At 39.6% G+C, this 21,290-nt stretch overlaps 2 protein-coding genes across 2 annotated transcripts in view; both read left to right on the forward strand.

Moving 5' to 3' along the window:
* The window catches only part of LOC144264926 (versican core protein-like), a 38,758-nt gene extending 22,442 nt beyond the window's left edge, over positions 1-16,316 (forward strand). Inside the window, exon 4 of the mRNA XM_077816927.1 lies at positions 10,719-16,316. Within this exon, the coding sequence (XP_077673053.1) occupies positions 10,719-16,316 (5,598 nt within the window). The remainder of the gene's footprint in view (positions 1-10,718) is intronic.
* Positions 1-21,290, forward strand: part of LOC144264567 (versican core protein-like) — a 122,950-nt gene that overhangs the window by 71,257 nt on the left and 30,403 nt on the right. The window contains exons 6-7 of the mRNA XM_077816326.1: positions 18,274-18,387; positions 20,203-20,316. Coding sequence (XP_077672452.1) covers positions 18,274-18,387; positions 20,203-20,316 — 228 coding nt within the window. The remainder of the gene's footprint in view (positions 1-18,273; positions 18,388-20,202; positions 20,317-21,290) is intronic.

The following is a 21,290-nucleotide window of genomic DNA, read 5'->3' on the forward strand; positions in this document are numbered from 1 at the left end:
AAAAAACCCTCCAATTCCATTTACAGAAAACTGAGCTCCACCATCCACCACAAATTAGTAGGCAAGTTGCAGGAATCACTGGGTGGAATTCTGTTGTCTGTCATACAGGGTGTCAATGTAGATGACCAAATTTAAAATGGTCATTTCTGTTTTTACAGTCTATGAATGAATCTATGCAAAAGCCCACCAAACCCATAAATCTTCTGAACAATACTTTTATTCTTTTGAAAGTTTTTAAAATGTTCAAAATCTGTTTTTCATTTAATCACTATTTCTGCTTGAATAGTTGCTGAGCTGAAGTCCTGGGGAGACAAATCTTTTATACTTCCTGCCCATAAAAAGAGATCCCTGAAAAGCCCCTCAGAGTTCTTTAAAGAAGATTTTAAAAACCCCTCTTAAAAAAAAACTCTATGAAACATTTTAAAAACGTTTTTGCATATCTTTTTGAGTTAGTTTTCCAGTCAATGGCATGGGAACAACATCTGCCTCACAGTCAGTAAGAAATTAATATTGGGTGAGAACCAACTCCCGTTAAAGTCAATGGAAAGACTTTAATGGGTTTGGATCAGACTCATTGTGGGTAGCAGTGTTAGAAGTCAAGGCATCCCATGACCACAGTGAGTGGGTTCTGGAGTTGGGGAAGCTTTCACTTTTTTTATATTTTTATATATTTTTGTTATATTGTTGATTAGAGATGTTCAAGGAACACACTTATGTACTGTATAAAAAAACATATTTACAAAAACAAAAGGCTAGAGGAAACACACCATACTTCATATCTATTTATCCATCTGTCTACTCCATCTCTGTTTCTAGTCCATACCTCCATCTTTCTCCTCAAAAGTCTTTATTGTCTAAATCCCTTCAGGGCCTGTTTGGATTGGCAATCTGAACTACCTTCCCTTCAGCTGGCTGTTTTTTACTTACTTTTTCCAGGAATCATATTACCAAAGCGCTCCTCTGAACAAATGCCCACTTTCTCTGCCTTTCTCCATCATAATGTGGGAAACTATGATAATATTCAGTAGCCATATCCCTTACCTTTGGAATCTTCTCTTTGTCTCTTATTAATAGGGAAGAATCTGTGTCTTTTGGTTATACTTAGGACCTACTAAATTCACGGTCCATTTTAGTCAATTTCACGATCAGAGGATTTTAAAAATCATAAATGTAATGATTTCAGGTATTTAAATCTGAAATTTCATGGTGTTCTAATTATAAGAGTCCTGACCCAAAAAGGAGGGTTTTTTGGGGGGTGGGGTGGGGGGGAGGGTTGCAAGGTTATTGGGAGGGGGGTTTGTGGTACTGCTACTCTTACTTCTGCGCTGCTGGAGGCGGTGGTGGTGCCTTCAGAGCTGGGCAGCTGGAGAGCAGCGTCTGCTGGCTGGGAGCCCAGCTCTGAAGGCAGAGCCACCACCAATTGTAGCATGGAAGTAAGGATGGCCTGGTATAGTATTGCCACCTTTCTGTGCTGCTGCCTGCAGAGCTGTGCCCTCATCAGCAGCAGCCATTCACCGGCCAACCAGTTCAGAAGGCAGCAGTGCAGAAGTAAGGGTGGCATGATATGGTATTGCCACTCTTACTTCTGCGCTGCTGCCAGCGGGACACTGCCTTCAGAGTTAGGTGCTCGGCCAACAGCTGCTGCTGTCCAGCCACACAGCTCTGCAGGCGGTAAGGGTGGCAATGCTACGATCCCTCTAAAATAATCTTGTCACCCCCCTGCAAGTCCCTTTTGGGTCAGGACCCCCAATTTGAGAAACGCTGGCCTCTCCTGTGAAATCTGTATAGTATAGGGTACAAGCACACAAAAGATCAGATTTCATGGGGAAAGACCAGATTTCATGGTCTGTGATGCATTTTTCGTGGCCGTGAATTTGGTAGGGCCCTAGTTATACTAGGGCAGTTGAAAAGGATGTAAACATAAAAGTTGACAATACATGTCAGATATAACTAGTATATTTTAAATTGTTACAAATAGTTGAGTGTTTGGCGTTAGGGGACAAGAGTCCAGTTTAATAGATAGTACTTCTTCTTTTTTCCTTTTCTTATTTTATGATAGATTTCAGGTTTCCAGCCCAATGTCTTGCTTATTTATAAATAACATGGCTATACATTATATGCTGATAATATTATAATATAGCTCATTGGCCATCTGTAAGTGTTAGACAATTTATCATCACCTAATAGGCCTGACGACTGGCAACTTGATTACTGACATTGAGTCACTGAAATTCTAGCGTAAAGAACAATATTTTAATGAAGGACAATTGAGCTGCATCCTTTATGACAGAAGTGTCCCCCTATGGCCCATGAGCCATACACACCCACCAGATTATTTTGTAAAGCCCCGGCCTGCTTCAACACAATATACTAACAACTGATTCATTAGTATTTTGTTGTCATGTTTACATCATTTTAGTTTACACAAGTGCGTAAATAGACAATACTGTACATAGAAACAACCTATCTAATTACACATAAAACAAGCTGAACTTAAACTATAAATCAATACAGGTGACTTATTGATTTATAGCAGATCGAGGGACGTGATTGTTCCCCTCTATTCAACATTGGTGAGGCCTCATCTGGAGTACTGTGTCCTGTTTTGGGCCCCCCCCCACTACAAGAAGGATGTGGAAAAATTGGAAAATGTCCAGCGGAGGGCAACAAAAATGAATAGGGGACTGGAACACATGACTTATGAGGAGAGGTTGAGGGAACTGGGATTGTTTAGTCTGCGGAAGAGAAGAATGAGGGGGGATTTGATAGTTGCTTTCAAGTACCTGAAAGAGGGGGTTCCAAAGAGGATGGATCTAGACTGTTGTCAGTGGTAGCAGATGACAGAGCGAGGAGTAATGGTCTCAAGTTGTAGTGGGGGAGGTTTAGGTTGGATATTAGGAAAAACTTTTTCACTAGGAGGGTGGTGAAACACTGGAATGTGTTACCTAGGAGGTGGTGGAATCTCCTTCCTTAGTTTTTAAGGTCAGGCTTGACAAAGCCCTGGCTGGGATGATTTGGGGATCGGTCCTGCTTTGAGCAGGGGGTTGGACTAGATGACCTCCTGAGGTCCCTTCCAACCCTGATATTCTATGATTCTATTACTTTAAATCTTATTAGAATATATAGAATCTGTTTACCTCACACAAGGTTATGTTTAGGTTTATGTGTCCTCCTGTGTAATAAGGTTGGGGTACTACTGCTTTATGATACTGTTTTCTTATAGGCCAGTTATTCTGCCATGCAACAGTGCTGAATGTTTCAGAAGGGAGTCAACCTGAAAGTTTATCTGAGCCATATTATAGTTTCATACCTAAGCAGAGTTGCTTTTATGCAGGACCGTCATGTCACGTTAGATCTTGAAAAAGCTAACAAAATATAGTATGGTCTGACAGAGATCTTTGCTTGCCTCAGTATTATATGCATTTGTACATGTCATCTAGGTGAGTTTGGAACAGATGTTATTCATTAAATTCATTAATCTACCATAAATCTACCATAAATGATTTAGACTGAGCTAGTAATCTGAGTGGTTCCCAGGTGTGCGTTATTACAATAATAATGCACTGGTCAGAACTTGTTAGACATGTTACCCTCCCACAAAGTATTGCTTGTACAGTTCAGTCCAGATTTTCAGAATTTACAGTGTACATTTTTGTGCAAAACCATGTGCATATTCTCATGCCTAACTAGCGAATACAATTCCTATGACAATGGGTGAAATCATAGTAATTTCTTGAGCCCTGTTTAGTCAGTTTGACTGGGCATTTGCTCTTACAACTACTTCAGTTGTGTGTATGGTCATAGTAACTGTTTCCACAAGATAGTCATGCATATCCACATTTGTGTGTGCAATGTACTGAAAGTGTGGTGCTTTGTTTATTGTGATTTATTTTGTTTTCAGTTATACTAAATTCTCTACTACCCAAATATTGAAGACCTTTCTTAGTCAAAAGTCCCACAGTAGGTCTAATATGTCATTTGCACTTGCATATACCCAGTTTCCATGCATGGTGGCATTAATAGTGTTATAAAGAAGATGTGCAATTGCACATGGCTTAGGGCTTCATATTTATTTTGAAAATCAAGCCCTTAATATATTGCCCAGAAATACTGCCTTCCCGAAGTGGGTCTTCCAAAAATGGCTTTACTGCTGAGTAGTAGACACGTCTCTCAAAGTTGATTTATGGGTAGCATTATGGTCATTAATCCTGCAAATTGGCAGGCATTTCACTCCTTCCTTCCCTCTATGTTTGCTAGTTGCCAAATTTCACAAGAAAATTCTCAGTATCAATATTTCTTTGCCTTTATTTGGCAAGCAGAACTGAACAGTACTTTCACATAATCATACTTATACCATGAAGTCTGCCATTGAAAGCTAAAATAGATATAGCACTCTATTACGCGGAAAAAATGTATGAATGAAGTCACTTGAGGTAAATGATTTACAACAATTGGTTAAAATCAGTAAGCTTGTGGGAACGGCTACCGCTCTTTGGCTATATGTGCTGGAGTCCTTGTTAATCTCAAAATAATTCTGTCTTTCCCCAATTGGGGCAGATTTAAGATATTACAGAATTCTGAGTGTGTGTATTTGTATAAGAAATTGAGAGAGAGGAAACAGATATGGCACTGTTCACATAGTCACAAAGTAGGTCCAAAATCAAATCAAAGCCCATTGGGTCAGGAATATTTTGATGGCAACTTACATCTCTACTCCATATATTTTAAAAAAAATTCTAAGGTACAGAAGAATGCAGACCCTCCCCCATTTCTGATTAAAGTTAGAAACCACTTCAGAGGAAGATACTTTGTTCTCCTGCATTGCAAGCCAGACCGAAAAATGCACAAGTGGAGTGGGAGATTAATAGAAATGTTTGAAGTAGCAATGGCAAAACATGAGCAGTATGAATGAAGAAGCTTTAGAAAATCAGGGAGGTACATTAGCCCAATCTAATGTACTGGGACACGTTGTCATAACAGTGTATGGGGGTTATGTGCTTAAATTCTACCGTCTGTCAACGTAATTAGTCATGTTGAATTCTTTCCCAGATTTTTGGCATTTAATGGATTGCTCATAGGCTGTCATAGAGCACACTTTTGTTTTATCGGTTCTGTGTTGTGGTGGAATATGATTCCATCATCAAGTCCTAAAGTTTCTTGCGGTTTGTTTCTCGTCAGGTAGGAGATTTATTTTGATTTCTTTTATTTATAAATGTATTTTTAATCCTGTAGGATCTATTTATAAAAATAGTTTCATTACAAAATATAATACACAGTGGGTTTGTCTTTATGAATAAAACTGACAAAAATACAGCAAGTGGTTTTAATCTTTTATCAAACAGGTACAGCGATCAGTATTTCAAATCTTTTTGATAGTGAAGAAAATAGAGGGGCAGGATCCTTCCTCCTGCTGTGTCCCTGGATGGTCCTGTGGCAGCAAAAAGGGTTTGTAAACACCCTGAAGCCAGCTAAGGAGAATTCCGCTGGAGGAGGCATTATGTTAGGTAGCCCTGCCCTGCCCAGTAAGGCCTCCCAAAAAGTCCAACTGTAAGGGAGGGAGAAGTCTCAGCATCACAGTCACCCACAGGGCAGCCCAAGTAGGTTACCATAATTTGTGCTGTGTAAGTTATGCATGGGGCTACGTTGGCCTCTAGAGCTGCAGAGAATAGTTGTTATGCTTATAAGAAGCACACAGAATCTTTTTCCAGGGAAAAGGCGATACACCGCAATTAGCATATGCATTCAATCACACACATGCGCTCTCTCTCTCTCTCTCTCTCTCTCTCTCTCTCTCTCTGTCCCTCCAGTCGATTTTATAGTTACCTGTCCAGAGTCTGGATCAATCTAGTGGCCAGCTAGGTTGATCACGGGTAAGGAGGAGCCGGGTTCTGTCGGTCGTGACAATCTCCGGGCGCTTCCAGTCCATTCTCGATTCATCCCTAGAACATCTGGTCCGGTGATGGCCTTCACACTTATCTTTTAGCACACACATTCCTCATTTGCACACAAAACAGGATTGATTTACACAGAGCATTTGAACAGGAACATCAATTTGCAATGCAGAAGAAAACAGTCATTGCATTCTTTTACTTATTTCAAAATGCTAAACCTATAACAAAGTGGTGACCCTAAAGGTCTGTCACTACCTTGAAATCCACTTCAGACACAAGATTCTGTCTGATGCATCTTTACCAATGGCACACTAGGCCAATTCCTTTCTGCTTTCAGAAAGGGTGGCTGGCAGGATATGATCAAACCATACTTCAATACATTTAATACATGCTACACAAAATTCTTTATCCTTCATTCTAAATTACACAAAATACAAACATAAAATCCTACTACTACATAGGGAGGGCACAGATGTTGTTTAAAGCACCTTAAAGCCCTCTGCCCCAGGCTACGAGGTTTGTGCTGTGCCACTGAGAGATGCAACACGGAGTCTCAGCCAACGTTTTTCAAACATGTCCTATAATATTTTAATAGAAATACAGAATACTAGAGATGGGCTGACCTACAAACATTGGACATGGATCTCAATTTCCCCACAGTTTGTGTGATGATTAAGTCCAGAGTTTTGGTTGGGGTGTGTCATGATTGCATACACTTCATAACTATTAGCTTGCACCAAATCCCGAAGCCCTTACTTAGTTTTTACTATATTCCTCACCCAAGCCTCCCATTGTCTCCTCAGCTGAAGTTTTACCTGATTAAGGACCAAGTAAATTCTTCAGGACTTGGCCCATAGTCATTAGCAAGACACTGGGCAAGATTTTTAAAAATCCAGTTGCAGGTGCAAATCTGGTCATACGAGGTGCAATACTCTGAAACTATTTTTTCCAGGCTCAAAATGCAGATGTAGATTGTTCTGGCATAGTTTGCATGAACAAAATAATGAAACTGGATCTGTGGAAAATCACAGACTTCAAAATATTGCCCATTATCTTCATTTGACTTAACACATTCTTCTGCATAATGATCAAAGTGATTACTATACCACCAAAGGTTACAAAATCCCTGTAATTAACTGATGCTCACATTTAGGAGAATTATTTTAAAGGAATAGCACTTTGTCACAATTTGCTTTTTTACATCTTGTAAGAATTTTTTAATCAGGAAGGTTAATTTATTTATGGTACAGTAACTCCTCACTTAAAGTCTTCCTGGTTAAAGTTGTTTTGTTATTACATCACTGTTTATTAGAGAATATGCTTGTTTAAAGTTAGATTAGTCATGCCTGACTAATCTAATTGCCTTCTATGATAAGATAACTGGCTCTGTCGATGAGGGGAAAGCAGTGGACGTTTTATTCCTTGACTTTAGCAAAGCTTTTGACACGGTCTCCCACAGTATTCTTGCCAGCAAGTTAAAGAAGTATGGGCTGGATGAATGGACTATAAGGTGGATAGAAAGCTGGCTAGATCGTCGGGCTTAACAGGTAGTGATCAATGGCTCCATGTCTAGTTGGCAGCTGGTATCAAGTGGAGTGCCCCAAGGGTCGGTCCTGGGGCCAGTTTTGTTCAATATCTTCATTAATGATCTGGAGGATGGCGTGGATTGCATCCTCAGCAAGTCTGCAGATGACACTAAACTGGGAGGAGAGGTAGATACGCTGAAGGGTAGGGATAGGATACAGAGGGACCTAGACAAATTGGAGGATTGGGCCAAAAGAAATCTGATGAGGTTCAACAAGGACAAATGCAGAGTCCTGCACTTAGGATGGAAGAATCCCATGCACTGCTACAGACTAGGGACTGAATAGCTTGGCAGCAGTTCTGCAGAAAAGGACCTAGGGGTTACAGTGGACGAGAAGCTGGATATGAGTCAACAGTGTGCCCTTGTTGCCAAGAAGGCCAATGGCATTTTGGGGTGCATAAGTAGGGGCATTGCCAGCAGATCGAGGGATGTGATCGTTCCCCTCTATTCGACATTGGTGAGACCTCATCTGGAGTACTGTGTCCAGTTTTGGGCCCCACACGACAAGAAGGATGTGGAAAAATTGGAAAACATCCAGCGGAGGGCAACAAAAATGATTAAGGGACTGGAACACATGACTTATGAGGAGAGGCTGAGGGAACTGGGATTGTTTAGTCTACAGAAGAGAAGAATGAGGGGGGATTTGATAGCTGCTTTCAAGTACCTGAAAGAGGGGGTTCCAAAGAGGATGGATCTAAACTGTTCTCAGTTGTAGCAGATGACAGAGTGAGGAGTAATGGTCTCAAGTTGCAGTGTGGGAGGTTTAGGTTGGATATTAGGAAAAACTTTTTCACCAGGAGGGTGGTGAAGCACTGGAATGTGTTACCTAGGGAGATGGTGGAATCTCCTTCCTTTGAAGCTTTTAAAAGTCAGGCTTTACAAAGCCCTGGCTGGGATGATTTAGTTGGGGATTGGTCCTGCTTTGAGCAGGGGGTTGGACTAGATGACCTCCTGAGGTCCCTTCCAACCCTGATATTCTATGATTCTATGAAAGTTGTGCAATGTTCTAACACTTTCCACCCGCCTCCAACATCTCCAACAGGCCCCACGGATCCGCGCTTCCCCACTCCCCCTCCACGTGTCCCACCCGCTGCAATCAGCTGTTTCACGGTGTGCAGGGAGGCTCGGAGGGAGCAGGGAGGAATGATGACCCAGCGTGCTCGGGGGAGGGGTGGAATTGCATGGGAAGAAGCGGGGTGGAAGTGAAGAGGTGGGTGGGAAGTGGCAAGGTGGGGCGTCGGGGGAAGGGGCGGAGTGGGTGGCGGGTCCTGGGGCAGAGCCTGGGGGTGAGCACACCCCAGCAGTTTGAAAAGTAGGCGCCTGTGGCCCAGAAGCCTGTGGCTGTCTCCAGCTCTGCAGAGATCTAGAGGCCACGTGCCTCTGCGTTGTGCGTCCCAAGCATACCATGCAACCTGGCAGATTAGTTCCCTTAGGAGATGACTGGTCTCCCCAGCACCCCGGGGGGCTGGGGGGCCATTCAATGACTAACTGGAGCAGGCATTTGTGTGATCTGCTGCTCAGAGGCCAGCGGAGACATCTCCATCGGCTGCTGGGGAAGGATGCAGCAGTGTCCCCTCCTATGTGCTGCCACTTGCCCGCTCTGCCTGGCTCCCGTTGAGCTCAAACCCACAGAGCTTGCACAGGGAGGACTCTGCAGGCCTAGGAGTGGGGGTGTTGTTGACCCACACCCTCACCAGAGCTCTGGGGCCAGAGGATATTCACTTACCTAGTCACAGCTGAGAGTCAAACTGCACATAATTTCTTTTGTCTGGCGAAAAAATTTCCCTGGAACCTAACTCCCCAGCCCCAGTTACATTAATACTCATGGGGAAATTGGATTCGCTAAATATCATTTAGCTTAAAGTCGCATTTTTCAGGAACATAACTACACCGTTAAGTGAGGAGTTATTGTACTATGTCATTCACGGTGTATATAGCAGGAACAGAATCTTTCCTTTAATTTAGCTTTTCAGGTTCATAGGGTGAGTAGCATTTATCTGATCATGCTAAAGGGTAGAAGCTAGCTATGTCAGGCCAGATTCTCTACTGGTGTAAACAGGTGCAGCTCCATTGGCTACCTCAGTTTACACCAGCTAAGGATCTGGTTTATCTTATTTGTCTAGAATTACATGTAAGAGAAATTTGTAGATTAAAAGTTGTGTACAGCAGCACAAAACTTTCTGTCTACAAGTCAGTGGAGCAAAGAGTTCTATAAGACCAAGTATAAGACAAAGAGAGCTTATAACTCTTGCTTATCTGAAGGTGACATGCATCCTATAGTCCAGAAGATCTGAGATAAAATGTACATGTCGGGGGAGATTTTCAAAAACACCCGAAGAATTTAGGAGCATAGATCCCAGTGGAATTCAATGAGATTTCTATACCTAAATTTCTTACAAGCATTTGGAAATCTCCATCTCAATATTTGTTCAATTGCCCTAAAGAAAAACATCAAATTTTTTGCAGTATATGTAAACAGTAATACTATTCAAGGTATAACTGCAGAAAAAATTAACTGGCATTTATCAAGTCTCATTGAATTTAATAAATGTATATGTTCTATGGCATCATTTTTGCGTACAATATATTTTTATGTATGATTTATTATTTAATATATTTTCTCAATAGCCATAATGCACCTGAGGAGTGACCTATCATTTACTAACCAAATGGTCAAGAGTACAGAGCAGAGTGTCTCATATAACCTTGAAGCAATTACTTTCATTCAAGCTAGCATGTATTCAGGACAAATGGCATTGGGAAGACATGTGCTGTACTTTTTTTTTTTTTTTGAACATGGGAGGCTTCATCTCAGTTGCTAAGGAAGATTAGTTTATGCCACAAATCCACAGAAGTAATATTGCAGTTGGGCACCGCTGATAGCTTCTTCTATCTAAAACTGATTTTTTTTCTCTGCCCCCCTTTACATTTGTATAGAATAGTGTAAATCTACTGAAGGAGAAGTCAGCACAAGGCTATTTCTGTGACTAAACACACGTGTTTTATGACAATCAATGGTGTTTAAAAATTGGTGACCTCTGTGTGCAAAACCATTTGAACTGGTAAAGCAAGTGTGCAGTTTTTAAAACAGGTTATATTTAACTTATTTTGCTAATAAAATAACATACTATATTTAATTTATTTAATTTGAAATGCATTTATTTTTGCTATGATAAATTGTTTGTCCTGTCTATGGCTAATATAATTCATTACCACACTTGTCATTTAAGGATTGTGAAAAGCTCTTTCTTTTTGCAGATCTATTTGATTATGAAATACATTCACACACAACAGATGAACCCCCCATAGATGCAGACTCACCACAGGCTGAACCTTGTACCTCAGTCCCTGATCAAGAGTCTTCTGAGTACCCTGCTGGAATCTTTATGGAATCTTTATTTCCAGTTTTTGAGTTTGAAGAAGATGAAGACTGTGAAAATACTACTGATGTTACAACTCCTCCAGCATTGCAGTTCATCAATGGAAAGCAACAGGTGACCAGTGCACCTAAAGACACAAAAGCTGAAGAAGCAAGAAGTGACCAAATTGAAAGTGTTACACATTCCAAAAATGTCAAATTTTCACAAATCAACAAAACTAACACCATAATATCTGAAAATGAGGCCTCTGGTACAATGCAACCAGATGTATCTAGAGAAATAATAGGGGCATTTGAAGTTACACAACAACCTACAGCAGATGTTGCAATGTTGGAACCTGTTTTAAGTAGTGAATCAGAAGTTGCCACTACAAATAAATCTGAGGTACCATCTATATATGGGCAATCTTCATCAGAAACTTTAGAGACCTTAAAACATCATGGAATTGAATTTCAGCAAAGCTCAACTAAAGACCCCAAAACCTTGCCTTTGATTACTATAGAGTCTTCTGGAGATGCTGCCATTGACCCTGAGTTCCCTGGTCCTGTCTTTTCAGAAATGGTGAAAATGACAATAAAAGAACATGCAGAAAAAAGTTCTGCCGCAACTTCTGCTCCCAGTCCAGTGTCTGATACCGCTACCGTAGACATAGGCCTAAAAGACCGTATGCCAGAAAAGGAAACCTCTATTCTAAGAGATGATTATAAATCAACTATTAAGCCTGATAGAATTCCTCCACTGGAAACCCTCGTAGAAACAACAACAAGAAGTCATATAGTGAAGTCTGTGGCAAGTCCTACTTCATTTATAATACCAGAAGGCTCTGGAGATGTAGAAGAGGAGGATGTTGCTCAAACTTCAGCTATGGTGACAGAGACTCTAGTTACTGAAAAGATTTCAGTAGAAGAAACTTTCTTAGGGTCTGGCAAACTGCTGACGACAGAAATTACTGCCACTGTTTCAGGAGCCACCATTTCTTTGCGTAAGGAAACTAGCAGCACTTCTTCTGTTTTTGATCAAAGTTCTGAAGAAACTGCTACTACCACATCTGTTGTTGGGTTGGTTACTGAAAAAGGAGTTAGCAGTGCTACTGGAACGGAAATGACAATGAAAGAAGATGAAAAAGAAGCACAGAACACCGCTTCTTCAACTAAGGAACATTCTTCTACTGTTGAGATAGGAAAGTCAGTATTCAGTGATGGACAGGAAAGCTCTAGTAACACAATTGGAATTGTAGGTCAGGAATCCACTACTCTCAGCAAAACAATACCAATGACAGATTCCACATGGCCTGAAAGCAAAGTGTTTACTGCTGCTCCTTTCTCCACAGAGAAAAGCCTTTTTATAGATGAAGGATCTGGGGAAGAACCGACATACACTCAGAAAACCATTGGAGACATAATTTCAGGGGGTGTCACAAGAAGAGTGGTAAGTACTGATCCCCCATTTATTGATCTAGGTTCTGGAGAAAGAGATGTTATTGATTCTACTGCCATTATTTCAGTTCTATTGGGGTCTGTGACTGGGGGCATTGAAACTCAAACGAAAAAGCAGGAAAGAGATGTCTACAGCACAGATACTTCATCTGTGGAATATACAACAACCATTGAAGCAACAAAGTCAGTGTTAAATACTGAGTCAGATGACTCAACTAAGGAAGCTGGAATAGGAAGGCAGGTATCTAAGGACATTTTTAGTACAGGTAAGCCAGGAGAACAAAAACATGAAACAGAAGCATATTATTTGATTACAACTCTTCCTTCTCAAGAAAAATCTTTTACTCAATCTAGAAAAGAAATGACAACTCATATTGCAACAGAAGAGCAAACTAAATACTTAGAAAACTTTGGGGTCACCTCTTCTGTGGAGTCTGTTGTTAAAATCACTTCTCCTGACACCATTGTGACACATGCTGTCAGCAGTATAAACACAGTAACTGAATCTACAGAAAGTGAAAGTGGAAGAGACAGCTCACCAACCATCTCAGCAGAGAACATTATCCTTATGGAGGCAGGCTCTGGAGAAGAATCCAGAGATGAGAGCGGTACCATGGTACCAGTGCCAGATGGTTCTACAGAAAAAGTACTTGGTACTAATTTCCCATTAATTGATCAGGGTTCTGGAGAAGTGGATTCTGTCATTGAGTCTTTTACAAAAACTACAGCTTCACCACATTCAGCAGTTAGAAGACCAGAAACACAAGCAACAGAAGATGAAAGAGAAATTATCAGTACAGCATCTGTGGGTTATTCCTTTCCTGTTGAGTCTGCAAATTTAGTCATGAGTACCAAAAGTGAAGTCAGCACAGTTAGAACTGGAATTACAAGAAAAGTCATCACTGAGGTACAGATAGAAGAGCAAATGCCTACTGAATCCATAACAAGAACTTTTGCTACAAATCTTCCTTTGGAAAAAGATATACGTTCTGACCAGAATATTTCTGCAGAAACTTCACAAAAAGTTGTAGAACCCTCTGGAATAACAACAAAATATCCTGTCATTAAAAGTACAGAATCTACCCTAGAACAACTTGAAATTTTAGTTGTTCCCACAGTTAGTCCATATTCAGAAGAAAAGAAATTGGAGATAATTTCTGGCACTGAATCTGTTGAAAAAATACTTTCATTTAGTGATACTACTCTAGTAACTGAGGCCATAAAAATTAAAAGCAAAGATATAAGCTCTCTAGCTACACTTACAAAGAAAGAAAAAGACTTGGTACAAAATATTTTCCCTGCAGAAGACATTCATGGATCACTTCTGATCCCCAAGGGTGACGAGCCAACTAATAAAGAGATCAGTAGTGATACATTGTTTTCAGGACAAGGATCAGGAGATGAATTTATTAGTGTTCCATCAGCAGTGCCACTGAATTCTGTGGCTATAGAAGAAATCACAAGTACTTTAAGTCCTGAAGCATTTCATCCTGAAAGTGTGGGACCAAGACTTTCTACTGACAAAGCCCAAGAATTTGAAAGTGGTCAGACTGAATCAAACAAGGATTCCAGTGAAGAACTCAGGCTATTCAGTTCTATAACAAAGGCAGTTTCCGAAACAACAGAGAAAATGGCCACTAGTACCTCCGCTTTAGCTGAAGGAAGTTCTAGGAACTTCAGTACTAAAGAAGCTACCACAAAAGAGACATCACATTCTTTTTTAATCACTGAAGACTCTCACAAACAAGAAACTTTTCAATGGGTAGAAGAAAATGAAACATACGGAGCACCAGCTGCTACTGATCGAGTTGTTACTCAAGAGGAAACTTCACAATTGATGACTAATGAAAACATAACTGCTGCTTCTGTATTCTTTAATGGAACTCCTCATCTTGAAACAGAGGAAGCACTTGCAACATCAACACCAAAAATGCCTCCCACACCACTATATGAAAGTTCTGGAGAAGGATCTGGCTGGGTAGACATTGTGGGGTCATTTCACCCAGATGCATCTACTACCCATTTGCGAACGCTGGAAATAACAGTTGCTCCTCATACTCATGAGGAAAACTCTTCTGAAGAACTGAACACAGAGACAGTATTAAATGGATCACAAACTGTTTCAGTGTTATTTTCCACCCACACAGAAGAAAAAGAGATCTTACCAAGCCCGACTAGTGTTCAACCGAAGACCTTTACAGATGAGAGTTTAATAAACGATACAAGGATAGAAAACAAAATCCTCCCAAAGCTTGATGACTTCAGAAATGTTACAGGGAATGTTTCTGCTTTTAATGAGATCACACTAATTGAAGTACGACTAGGAATCACATCAGATGAAACAACAATCATAGATGTGGATCATTCTAAACCAATGCATGAAGATATACTAAGTGTGCAGACAACTCCAGATACAGAGACTCATTCAACATATGGCAATAATGATAGCATAAATGTTGAAGAAGTGAAGGAGTATGATTTAATATCTAATCTTTCTACAGCTGAAGAGAAATTATATGGATCTGGTGATAATCTTTCCATGACTATTTCCAGTAAGTCAATAAATAATGAATCAGTAACAGCTGAGAACAGACCCAGATCAGATGACACGGATTTTGGTTCAGGGGATGTCATGCAGTTCACAACGGAAACTCCCATCACTGGTGAATTCTCTGAACTGGATATTTTGCTTCCAACAATATCATCAGTGGCCAGCCCTAGTGTGCCCCCCCGAGTAAGCGAAGAGGCCAAAGAATCTCCATTTGAAACTAAACATGTAGCACCAGAAAATAAAACAGAAGGCCTCCCTGAATCAAGTACTTTGTCAGACAACCAAGTGATAGCAGATCAAAGTGAAATAGTCTCTACCTCTGGGTATTCAGGAATGGGACAAGAAGAGCCTGATGAGGAGAAGCCTTTGTTTCCTTCCTTTAGACCCGACTTACCTACTGAGACAGAACAGGCTTTCACAGCAAACATGTCTGATGTAAGTATTGTTACCCCACAACTTGTATCCCAAAACTTAACAGAGTCACCTAATATAAGGGAAGTAAAACATCATACAGTTTATACAGAAACAAAAACCATATCAACAGAATCTGAAGAAACAGATCCAGCCAAACCTTTTCCTGTAACTCAAATGCCAAAATCTCCAGTAACTATCCAGTTGGTTAATGAAGTATCAGAATACCCTGAAGTAATCATTCCAAATACTTTGTCATCAACTGATTCAGACAGGTCTAATCAAACATCAGGCCAAACCTTCAAAGAAGTTAGTTCTGATGTTGCAGCAACTTACAAATCACCCACCAAAGTGCTGTCCACTAAAACTGAGTCTCCACTAGACTCTTCTCCTGAACCTGAATCAGAAAGCACATCTGTTGAAAGTACTCCTGATTTTAGTGGACAGATAACAGACAGAACAAAGGAGAAAGAAACTTCCATAATAGAATTAGTTACTGAAGAACTAGCAACCATTTCTGAAGATTCTCTATCAAAATATGTCATACCAACAGCTTTTATACATTCTGGAGAAACAGTAGACACAGATATTCCAGAAATTAGCGCAGAAGATGAAACTTCTCCAGAGAAAGTGAAAGATCCCAATCAAGTAGATGAAAGCAGCACTGAGGGAGCTTTGCCCACGCTATACACCACACCAGCTTCAGTGCCACATGAAAGTATAGCAGGTGGAGTATTTAAGCCTGGCCAGGCAACTGTTACAATGTTATCTTCATCTTTACCATCTTTGGATATAAGCCTGGAAACACAAACAACTGTGGTAGGACAGAAGGAGTCCACAACAATTTCTTCTGACATTGCAACAAAGATTCCAGCCCCTGAAAACATTCCTGAGTATAATAAACAGACAACAATGAGCACAGAGGACCTAAACACTACTGAACTTGTAACTTCATCATTTTTCCTTCTGGACGTCACTAATGGATCAGATTTCCTGATCGGCAACAGTGGAGATTCTGTTGAAGGCACAGCGGTCCATATACCAGGTGAGATCCCAATCTGATAAATACCATATAAACTTGTTTTGTTACCAGTAAACATTTAATTTGTTCTTTATTTTCACTTGAAGACTTTATTTTATACTAAAACACTAGGTGGTAGCAAACGTGTGCTTGTATATGAGAATCAAACTACATTTGGAAGGCAATGAAGATAATACACATAAAAGCATTATACAATGCTGAAATCAATACAATGGTGAAGCCTATTGAGTACAAGTTCAAAGAAAACTAGGGGGCTGATCCAAAGCTCACTAATTCATAAGTGACCTTCCATTTGCATCAATGGGTTTTGGTTCAGATCTGAGGTGATGATATAGAAGAAAAGGAACATTGATCCTCGCACAGTATCCAGTTGTAGTTACTTTATTTTCATGTTCCTAATGGATATGTAGATATCATTAATTTATTTGATGAATGTTGTTGCATTAGCATGACAATTGCAATGTACAATTATTCTACAACTCTAGTGGCTTTCATGGAATATTCCAATTTATTTGGAGAACAAAGCCAGGGAACTCATCAAGTAATTGCAGACAGGCTTATCTATAATACAAGTTTAAAAAAAATATATACAGGATTAGTCCCAAGACTGGCTGAAGTTTGAGGTTTTAAAAAAATTCAGTTATTGAATAATGGTTGGCTATTGAGCAATCTGACTGGTTTGATACAGCTTCTGTCTGATATAAATATAAACCAAAGATCCTTGGCTTGGACAGCATTTGGCATAACACAAGCTATACAGATAGAATGATTTCTGTGTACAATAGATACTATTCATCATTTACCTGTATATGGCTGGCATGTTGAGGTAAGACCTGGACTAATATTTTAAAGGTGGTCAATATCCTAGTTTTGATCATTTTTCAAACAGTTTGGGTAATTAATTGAACTCAATAGAAAGACTTTGGATTGTGTCCTATATACCATAAAGGACAAACAAACTAATTTGGAAAATGTAAACAATGTCTGAAACATTTGCCCATGTCTTTGAATCAAATTAGATTAAAATAGGACCTTTTGCTTCATATCTGCTCTCTCAGACTCCCAATATAGCCATGGGCTTCCTTCTTGCAGGTCAGAAGCACTTTATTAATTGGTTTACTGAATGCTTAAGAGTGCAAAAAGCACAGGTGATATGTAGAGTAGCTACCTTTTGTATGAATATATGTATCAGTGATTGTTCCTATTTGCCTATACCACGTACAAATGTTTAAGTTTGAACTGAGTTCAAATAAAGATCAGTAGAACACATCTACACTCTGTAAGAAAACAGTATTAAAATGATGATTCCAATAAATGCTGGGATTTCATGGCAGGTAAGTTTTTACCTAAATATTTTGGTTTAGTCTCGTATATAGCTACTATGTTTGTTTTCTAAAAGTATGTTTTAAAGGAAGACAACTGGGGCATGATTTGGGGAAAGAATATTAATTAGCAAAAGATTCTTTCAAAGAAATAAGAGTGTCTGAGCAGTAAATGGTTAAGTATAACATTCCAAAATGACAGCAAGTCAGTATGCTAAAAAGATGCATGTTCTGGGTACCCAACCATTCCATATAAACTAACCCCATTCAAAAGAATACATTTTCTATTCACTGTGCACATATGTTTAACTGTTTTTGGCTATAATTAATTGCCATGTCACGCCAACTAAATCCTCAATAGAATATTTCAATTTCCAGGAGTAGTACAAAATGTCATTTTAAAAACATAAAACACCTCTGAAAATGAGTTATTGTTCTCTATCATGAATATAGTGTTATTGGTAAGGCTGAAAATTATGGTGATTGAAAATGACAACTCCAGGCAGTACAGAACTTTTTTTAATGGTTTAATCTTTAACTGCAGTGAAGCATCAAAGCAGAAATAAGGAAATACCTTTCTTCCTTAAAAGAACCAACAACTAACCAAGTATTTTAGACAATGTATCAATTTTTCTTTCTTTAACTCATATCACAGGCCAAGATCCCTGCAAAAGTAATCCCTGCCTTCATGGGGGTACCTGTTATCCACGTGGCTCTTACTACATCTGCACATGTATGCCAGGTTTCAGTGGCGAGCAGTGTGAATTGGGTAAGATGATGCCAACCTGAAAGCTTTTTTTGTACTGGATTGCCTGCAGATTGACTAGAATAACATTTCATATATTAGCTTTGGAAGCGGAATTATGTATCGTTACACTGACAGATGCTGAGGCTTTGAAAGACTCTGTAGTTGGACATGATCCAGGTAGAGAGAGGCAGCAAAAGAAACACATGCTTCTCTTTCCCTGCCCATGTTGCCTTCTCCTGTCCCCTCCCCACACACCTACCTACCTCTAGAGGGTAATATTCACAAATTATGTCCAATTTATTAACTAAACTAAACAAAAAAAGACACCAAATAAAATACATACATAAATCATATCAAAATAAAGTGGGTTAATATCAAATAATCAGTATAATCTAATTATCATATTGATTACACCCTTTTGAATTAACCAGTAAATTCTTATAAACTTTTTCTAATGGTTCAGGAAGGCGGTAAACTTTATTTAATCCTCAATCCCCCAAATAATAGGGCATTATCTATATTAATGCCTGCTGATATTTGACCAGCCAAATAGCAGATGTGGGCAGGGAGAAATCAGTTCCATGTTGAAATCAATATTTAGACAACTCTGATGCCAATTAAGAGAGCTTGACCAGACTATACATGGGTCTAATGTCCAATCTCTCTCCACCGCAACATATGGCTACATGAGACATTCCAATACAACCCAGGATAACACAGCTTGTTACATTTAACTAGCAAGCAAAAATCTGGTGAAAGTAACATTTTTTCAGGCTTTAAACACACACTTCCAACCTATATGATATGTATGTGTGATCTTTTAGACAGTGAGGTTGTTTAACCTAGGACTGTTTTAAGTGCTTGTGAAACTATGCATTGAGCACTGTTGTCAAATAAAAATACTCTTTTTATATTTTGATACTCAATGGCTATCAGCAATTCAACTTTGAACAAGATTTTTGATGCACAAAATCTGGGTGAAAGTTTAAACTTTAGCTGTGCTAGAGTAAATTTCCTTAAAAAATTACAGTTGTAGGTTCAGTTTGCATATTCAGATCTATCTGTCTCGCAGCTCTCTCTCATTCTCAGACTCACAAATTCTTCATACTAGATGGTCAGGAGACACTATTGTACAGAAAGAAATTGGAGCTGTCTGGGTATTTTAATACCAGGTGCTAACATTTTGATTAGCAGAGAGGAACCTTTTGTTTGCCTCAGGATCATAAGTCTGGTAAAGGTCTCCTCTATCTCTCTGTGAAGATTATCATCAATCAAGACACCTAATAATAAACAGTGAGAACGCCTTTAAGAAACTTTGTTCCGATCATGCAGAAAGCATGACATGAAAGGAATGGATAAACAATACAATAAGATGCTAATGCTTGCAGTTTTACAGGGAAAAACTAGAAGCACTGTTTATGTTGTTAGATAAGATGTGTACCATGGTCACAGTCTAGAGAAGGTCATACTCTTCACAGAGATAATTAACCAGCTGAAGAGAAGATACAGTACACTGTATCTTCTTTCAGAGGTACACAAGGAGTGACAGCTAGGAAATGAATATACAAATTACAGAAATTAATCCAGGAGTCACACAGCAGGATTCAAAAGCATGTAAATGTGAAATTGTTGTTCAGCATCTATAGCTTTTCTGAGGTTATTTTGTATGTAGAAGTCATCATTCTCATATGAGAAAAGCAGTTATGCAGTCTCTTTTGCAATGCTTTATCTTTCATGAGTGGAATTGTTCTTAGTACTAATTCTGAATAAGGGTAAACACTGTTTCCCTTTAAGGAGGTGAATATATTTTAAATATGCTTTTACATTTTTATATAGATGTCGATGAATGCCAGTCCAATCCTTGCCGGAATGGAGCCACGTGTATTGATGGTCTCAATCTATTTACTTGTCTCTGTCTGCCAAGCTATGTAGGTGCTCTTTGCGAACAAGGTAAGACATTAACAAATACTTTGATTTTTTTTTTTTCAATTTGTGGCTAGCCAGGGCCCACTATGTAGTCATCAAGGAGGCAAAACTCCCATTCGCATTAGTGGAAGTTTTATATGAGCAAAGACATCAGGAATAGGCCATTCTTATGGGTGTGTTTGTTTTTGTGAACTCTCCCTTGTGTTTCTTGATCCTTCATTCTCTTTCCCATTTGCTTATGATCATTGATATATTCAACCAGGAGAGGTAATTTCAGTCTCTGTTTATGGTTCCGCTATTGCGAATGTCATATGACCATCTTTTGGTCTGGTTTTAGCCTCCTCAGGGCATGCAATCCTAATTACTCCAGATCTCTAAGGAAACTGCAATATGCTGATCTCATGCAATTTGGCTGCTCCTCCAAAATCTGCTCCGTTTGTGGTTTGCTAAGAGCTGTATTGCCCCATTGGTGGTGCTACACAACTGCCCCTCACTAAGGGGAGCTGAGTGCCTCCTGCATCTCTCCAGTATGCCAGGAAATGTACAAGCTACTACACTGCTTTAAAGGGTGCAGCATACCACCACCTGCATGGCTGGCCATGGCTCTGCTGTCTATCCCATCCATCCCCTATTTGGAGTAATTAGGAGAATATTCCTTGTACAAGAGACAGGATAGAAGCAACTTGTGGTGTTTGTGGGAGAAATTAATGAATAGGTGGATCAGATGAGGCAGCAAGGAGAAGCATGATAGGATGCGAGAATAGATCAGTAGGGCAGAACAATGTTGTGAAGGGCTTTAAAGGTAAGGTGATGCATGTATCCATTTTCAAGCAGTGGCACTTGTTGCTAGCCCATTCCAGGTTTCTTTGAGGAATTCTGGAGGCTCTTATATCCAGTTGAATCAAAACAAAAAACAAAAACAAAAACCTCCAGCACATCTCTGCAGGTTGTGCATGACTACTTCAACAATGTCAAGTGTTTCTTTAGTATACATTCAC

The sequence above is a fragment of the Eretmochelys imbricata genome, chromosome 5 (assembly GCF_965152235.1).
Source record: "Eretmochelys imbricata isolate rEreImb1 chromosome 5, rEreImb1.hap1, whole genome shotgun sequence".
Classification (NCBI taxonomy): Eukaryota; Metazoa; Chordata; order Testudines; family Cheloniidae; genus Eretmochelys; species Eretmochelys imbricata.